This window comes from Loxodonta africana, chromosome 3, assembly GCF_030014295.1.
Source record: "Loxodonta africana isolate mLoxAfr1 chromosome 3, mLoxAfr1.hap2, whole genome shotgun sequence".
Taxonomy (NCBI): domain Eukaryota; kingdom Metazoa; phylum Chordata; class Mammalia; order Proboscidea; family Elephantidae; genus Loxodonta; species Loxodonta africana.
Genome location: NC_087344.1, coordinates 8,441,539 through 8,448,341, shown reverse-complemented (window position 1 = coordinate 8,448,341; position 6,803 = coordinate 8,441,539). Strand labels below are relative to the sequence as shown.

At 58.2% G+C, this 6,803-nt stretch overlaps 1 protein-coding gene across 1 annotated transcript; it reads left to right on the top strand.

Annotated features, from left to right (window-relative positions):
• The first annotated feature begins 338 nt into the window (after nt 1–338).
• On the top strand, nt 339–1,461 carry LOC100662623 (3-galactosyl-N-acetylglucosaminide 4-alpha-L-fucosyltransferase FUT3-like). The gene has a single exon (XM_003421685.3). It carries the CDS (start codon nt 373–375, stop codon nt 1,459–1,461), a length of 1,089 nt encoding a protein of 362 aa, XP_003421733.3. The 5' UTR covers nt 339–372.
• Nucleotides 1,462–6,803: the final 5,342 nt, after the last annotated feature.

Below are 6,803 nucleotides of genomic sequence, written 5' to 3'. Positions count from 1 at the left end.
TGGTACCCCACGTGACAAAGCAGAATTTCCCTGTAAGTTTTCTACCTGTGATCTGTGTCAGAGCAGGTGGCCAGGTCTTTCACCTGCAGGACCACTGGACAAGTTCAAACTGCCAACCTTTTGGTCAGCAGCCGACCACTTGACCATTTGCACTATCAGGACTCCTTCCAAGCAAACCCTATGGGGCAGTTCTGCTCTGTCATATTGGGTCATTGTAAGTTGAAAAACTCCAATGGCACCTAACAACAACCGTCTCAGAAGTTGTGATGATTATCTCTGGCGACACCTGATCCGCCCTTGGGGGTGCAGGCTATTATTGTTGTTATCGATAATGTGTTCTCTGCTCTCCCTTCCTCCCAGCTTCTCTGACCCATGGATCCCATCGGCTGGGCCCAGGTACAATATCCCTGGCGCCACTGTCTCTTTGGGCTGCTGTTCCAGCTGCTTCTGGCTCTATGCCTGTTCTCTTACCTGCGCGTGGCTCCAGGCAAGCCCTGGACCATGGAATCCCTTGACATATCTGCCAAAGAGTCCTGCCAGTTGACCCCCAGCCGCCCACCCCTGGTCGTCCTGCTGTGGACATGGCCCTTCAATGTCCCTGTGCATCTGTCCCAATGCTCCAGGCTGCGGCCCGGCACAGCCGACTGCCAGCTGACCGCCAACCGCAGCGTGTACCAGCAGGCAGATGCAGTTATTGTGCATCACCGTGAGGTCAGTTCCAGGCCTTGGGCACAGCTTCCACCCTCCCCACGGCCACCAGGCCAGCGCTGGGTCTGGTTAAGCTTGGAATCCCCCTCACACTGCCGGCAGCTGAAGGCGCTAGATGGTTACTTCAATCTGACCATGTCCTACCGCAGCGACTCGGACATCTTCACACCCTATGGCTGGCTCGAGCCGTGGCCTGGCCAGCCTGCCGAAGCGCAGGCCCACCTCTCAGCCAAGACCAAGCTGGTGGCCTGGGTGGTGTCCAACTGGCAACCAAACTCGGTCCGAGTGCGGTACTACCAGCAGCTGCAGCCCCACCTGAAAGTGGACGTGTACGGGCGCTCCCACCAGCAGCTGCCCTCTGCCACCATGATGGAGGTGCTGGCCCGGTACAAATTCTACCTGGCTTTCGAGAACTCCCTGCACCCCGATTACATCACAGAGAAACTGTGGAAGAACGCCCTCCAGGCCTGGGCTGTGCCGGTGGTCCTGGGCCCCAGCAGAAGGAACTACGAGCGGTTCCTACCGCCCGACGCCTTCATCCACGTGGACGACTTCCCAAGCCCCCAGGCCCTGGCCCAGCACCTGCAGGCACTGGACAAGGACCAGGCCAGCTACCTGAGATACTTCCGCTGGCGGGAGACACTGCGGCCCTGCTCCAGAAGTTGGGCCCTGGACTACTGCAAGGCCTGCTGGCAGCTGCAACAGGACTCCAGGTACCAGACAGTGCCCAGCATAGCCTCCTGGTTCACTTGAGCTGCAGCCTGGGACCTGGGCTGCTAGGGACCTCACCTGCTGGGACCTCACCTGCTAGGAGGGACTTCACCTGTCAGGAGGTACCTCAGCTGCTGGGGACCCATCCTGCTGGGGACTTCACCTGCTGGGACCTCTCCTGCTAGGAGGGACTTCACCTGTCAGGAGATACTTCAGCTGCTGGGGACTTCACCTGCCAGGGGAAATCTCAGGTGCTATGGAGCTTACCTGCTAGGGAAACCTCAGCTGCTGTGGACCTACCTGCTGGGACCTCACCTGCTGGGACTTCACCTGCCTGGACCTCACCTGCAGGGGTTTCACCTGCTGGGGACTGCACCCACCAAAGCACTCACCCTCTGGGGAATCTGGTCCCTGGGAAGAGCAGGTGGTGCTCCCAATAGTCATGGTTCTGGCTGGTCTTCCTGTGATTGTTATTGCTGTGTTCACTGCCTGTGTGGTCGGAGTCACAACATTGTCCCCACTGTCCAGCTGGGGATGCTGTGAAGAACACTGCTGTGCCCCCTTTTCTAGAGCATCCTCCTCACCCAGGGCAAGCCTCCCCCAGGGACATAGGTGATGTCTGTATTTTGGTTGTCACAGCTGGAGGCAGGGGTGCTGCCGGCACCTGGTGGGTGGAGGCCGGGGATGCTGCTCACCACCCTACAGTGCCCAGGACAGCCCCACCCCAGAGAAGGATCCAGCCCCAAATGTCAGGAGGTGGTGAATGCTGTCTGAGACCGTCTGGGGCCCTCAGGGTCAGGGGCCAGCAGGCCTTTAAAGCCCCATGGAGGCCTCTCCTCCAGCTGGCACCCAGGGGGGTCTGGCAGGTTGCAGAGACCACTGTGGGTGTAGGGTCAGGGTGTCTGGAGTTCCCTGGTGGGGGCAGGGCTTCAACAAGGGGATGGGCTTCCACCAGAGCCTGGGGCAAAGGTGGCTGGGTGTGCCTGACTGAGGGTTGGGGGCAGGATAGAGGATGGGGATTCCCCTGTCGGGGGCGGGGGGAGGTGCTGTGTGTGTGGCTGTGAGGGTGAGTGGAGGGCCAGACAGGGGTGGAGTGTCCATGTGATTGGGTGTGAGTGTGACCATCAGCGTAAGGGTGTGTGGGCCAGGGGAGGGGCCTGTGACCCTGAGCGAATGATGGGGTGTGTGTGTGCAAGTTAGAGTATGCATGGGTGTGTGGGCCTGCTGTGACTGTGTGTGTGTGCACATGTGCACATGCATGAGAGAGGCAGAGTGTATGGTTGTGTGCAGGGCCCTTATGTGATCATGTGTGCGTGTGTTTGTGTGTGAGCAAGAGCGTCTGGCTGCATGGAGCTTCTGTGACTAAGTGTGTGCATGTGTGTGAGAGATGGTCAGCATGAGGGTGCAAGCACTCGCACGCATACACACACACACATACACAAAGGCAGCTGAGCTTCAAGGGGGCTCAGACTCCAGTGGACACCAGCTTCCCCGCTCTCTGTCCTGGGCTCGGCAGCTTGAGGCTGGAGGCCTCCCCAGCCATCCAGACATCCATCCGGATGGAGAAACTGAGTCTCTGAGCCGGCATTACCTTGCTTGCACAGCGTCTGGGGACTCTGGCTCTCTGCAAGGCCAGACTGACTGGGCCCAAACGCTAAAGGAATCCACCACCCCAAATCTCATAGTGAAAAGACTGCGGGGGCAGACAGGGACCCCAGCCAGCCTTGCCCGGGAACTGCCTTCCAAGCAGATCATTCATGCTCTAGCACCAAACCCTGCGCTTCAAGCTCCCTGGAAGTCCTGCTTGTTAGCTGCCCTCAAGTGGCTCCAGCTATAGCCAGGGTCCTAGAGGCAGGGAGCTAGCTGGGTCATCCTCCCTGGGGTCATTTTGTGATCTGTGCCCTTCAGTTCTAGAATGAGGACAAGTCCAGTAAGGTGATGCTGAGCTCAGATGGGTGGGAAGAAGAGGAGGGGGCCTGGGGCGGGGGGAAGGGGAACAGAACCAGGGAAGAGGGGAGGGAATCATGCCTTAGGAGACTGGGCAGTGAGGGTGAGCACTCCAGAGCCCTCAGTCTGTGGGGGTGAGTTAGGAGAAGTCGACGCCCTCAATCTACCAGTGCCAGTCCCTGGCTCACAAGTTCCCCTATCCCTCTCAGATGTGGGACCCACCAGAGCCCAACACCTCATCCTGGGCCTGTCAAGCATCAGGTCGACACTGAGGACAAATCTAAATATCATGCCCTGCTTTTAACACAAGGGCCCGTCATAACTGCCCCCCAGGCCCAGTCAGGGCTTTTGGGAGCACAGGACACAAGTCCCTGGGACGCAGCTCTGCCCCAGCAGCTGCTGGCTTCAGCCAACAGAGCTGAAGTGTCCCCACCAAGAAGTGGGCTATGCAAGTATTTTTCGCTGGTAACAGGACATAGTGACTCCACGTTCACCCTGCTGTTACTGAAGGCCCCTACCTCAGTAGAACCCAACCAGATTCACACCACCCAATAAGACTGTTGAGGCAGCCTGGAGTCACACAAGCAAATTTATTTTGCCAGCAGCTAGCAAAAGGAGACAGTAAGGCTAGAACCTTCAGAGACTGTCTCCTCCATTTGCCTAAGGGTTTTTAAGGGTTTCAACAAGAAGAGGTCTTGATGTTTATTCATGAGGTTTTGGAGGGCGAAGTACGGAGATTTCTGAGGAGTTGGGTTATGTAAATACAGGTGCCCAGGCAGGATTTCTTCAACATGGAAGTCCTTTGGTTCTCGTTGACATAACTCATTATGGGATGTGACACAGGCAGTTTCCCTTTGTCACATCACCCCCTTTGGCGGGCACGGGAAGGTCAAACAGCAGTCACTCTTTCTTCTTTGGCGCATGCTCCGGCACCCGTGGCATCCAGCAAGACCTACATCAACAGTTTATTTGCAACATGTTAGAACATTTCAGTTACTGTCACCCCACAGCGGGAACATTTTGCCCCCCAGGGCCTATGTGTTCCGTTCTAACCTCCAGGAGGTGGGTTACCGTTGCACCAGTGCCAACAGGTAAGGTTGTTTAGTCTACTCTCTGTCCTGTTTGACCTTTTCCCAGCCTATGTGCCGGGGCCCAACCGGGTCTGCTGCAGCCTAATCCTGTCTCACTGGCAGGGCCAATCTATGGAGGCTGACCGGGCACAGCAGGCTTGGGTCCACCTAGACCTCAGTCTCTTCATCGGCAGATTGGCTCCACCTCCCTCCATCAACGCCTATCCTCCCCTTCCCTCCCCAGAAGCTCACATTGTGCGGACCGGCATAGGGATTGTCAGGGAGCTGGGAAGAATGCTTCCTGCCAACACTGCGCCTACTTATCTTTTGATCCCCTTTGCATCTTCTTTCCTCCTCCCCCGTAAGAGACGGGATTCTCCCATCATCCCCTGCAGATGACACCCTATCACCCCCCTTTCCCCAGTGGAGAGGGTGTCTCTTCACCCCCTCTTTTGGAGATGGGCACCCTGGGAGAGCGCAGAATCACGACCTCGGCTCCATTTTCCCACACTTTAGCTCGATGTAGGTAGCGCGAGAACCAGGGCCAAAGCTGCGACGGCACGTTATGCGCATGATCAGTCTGGCGCGGGGCTGTCACGCCGGGGCGGTGAGGTATGGTCACACGCAGGCGCAGTTACGCTTCGACAGCTCGTGCAGTGCGTGGCAGCGCCTGTGCTTGTCTAGGAAGGACCCCTCGGCCTCGTAGGGCGTCGGACCACAGCAGGGCTTCGCGCACCCGCTCCAGACACACGCGCCGCAGCCTCAGGTCATAGTGCCGCGCCGTTGCCTCGCACGCGCTTGCGCAGTAGCGAAACAGCGCCGTCCGGTCCGACGTGTATAACTCGCGGAGGCCGCACTGCCGCGTGCCTCAGGGCGCATGCGTGAGCCGCTGCCGAGGCCCCGCCCGACGGAGGACCTTGGGGCCGCCGGGCTCAGGGCGTCCGGTCTCGCGGTTGTACCTTGCCCCAGGCGACCTGCAGGAGTGACGGGTTTGCGAAGGTGGAGAAGAAGAGAAGGGAGGCAGGGATCAGCAGGGGATTCCCAACCCTTGCTGTCCCCCTTTGCAAATAAGGACCCTTGCTTGGTCGCAGGTGCACACATTCTGAACCGCTACTCCTCGGTCCCCCCACCCACATACTGCGCTGCCCTGGGATGGGGCAGTGTTGGGGGTTCGGATCCAGCCGTCTGGCCAGAAGCAGCCTCATGCTCTCTCTGGGTGATGTTGCGGTGGTGCATATCAGCCTCCTACGCTGGGTCCCCATGGCTGCCAACACCCCTCTCTCGGCCATGTGCCCACGCTGGGCTGCCCGGAGCCTGGCTGGCCCTTTCTGGGTGCCCGGGACTATTTTCCACCCTGCCTTTCTCCATCCTTTGACCTGGACTGATCTGGGCCTCTCACTCATTCCCTCTGGGGCCCCATCTCCCTCTCCCGCAGCCCACCACCCCAGCACGCTTCCTCTGGACCCCCTTCTCAGTGCTGGGCTGCCTGGGTTCATCTCCCCCTTTTTAAAGAGATGAAAGGGGGCTCAGGAGGTGGTAATGACTCAAACCCCTACCCCAACAGGGCCCCCAACTGCCCCCACCCCTGTGCCGGGCTGTTCCCGGGCACTGGCACACCATCTCCAGGCAGTGTTGGGGGGGGCTGCTTCCCACACCCCTATCCTTCACCCTCTAGCTGAGCTGCCATAAGTCGCTAACTCTCTTTCTCTGAGGCTCCCCATCCAAGGTCCCACAGCCCCTGGGTTTTCACCACTTAGCAGCAGGCCTCAGTTTCACCCATGCAAAAAACCAAATCGGGGTGTTTGGGCCTCTCAGAATACATAGAGCTGCAACATGTACTGAGGCAGGGGACCCCAGGCCCTGTGGGGTGGCAGCGGCTACTGTCAGGGCCACTCCGTGTTGTTGTTAGGGGCTATTGAGTCGATTCCAACTTCTGGAGACCCCATGTGACAGAGCACAACTTGCCCCCGTAAGATTTTCCTGGCTGTAATCTTGCAAATCACCAGGTCTTTTTCCCTTGGAGCAGCTGAGTGGACTCGAACTGCTGACATTTTGGTTAGCAGCAAGCACTTAACCGTTGCACCTCCAGGGCTTCTTGGATACAGCTTGGTGCATTAGAAATTTCCAAGTGACCCAGGCAAGCAACTTCTCTCTCCCTGGGCCTTGGTTTCCATACAGGCATGATGGCTGCAAACAGACTGCAGTCCTGCCTGTCAAAGCTTGGCCGCCGGCCCAGGACATGTTGACACCAAGACCATCAGCCCCATGATTGATTTTTTTAATGTCACCAGATAATCCCCCCAGCCAAGGAGGGAGTCATGAGTTGACATATGTCTGTCTGTCCTGCAAATGCCCTGACTTGGGAGA

Coding starts and splice junctions, on each gene's coding strand:
- LOC100662623 (XM_003421685.3), top strand. CDS start 373: ATGGATCCCATCGGCTGGGCCCAGGTACAATATCCCTGGCGCCACTGT.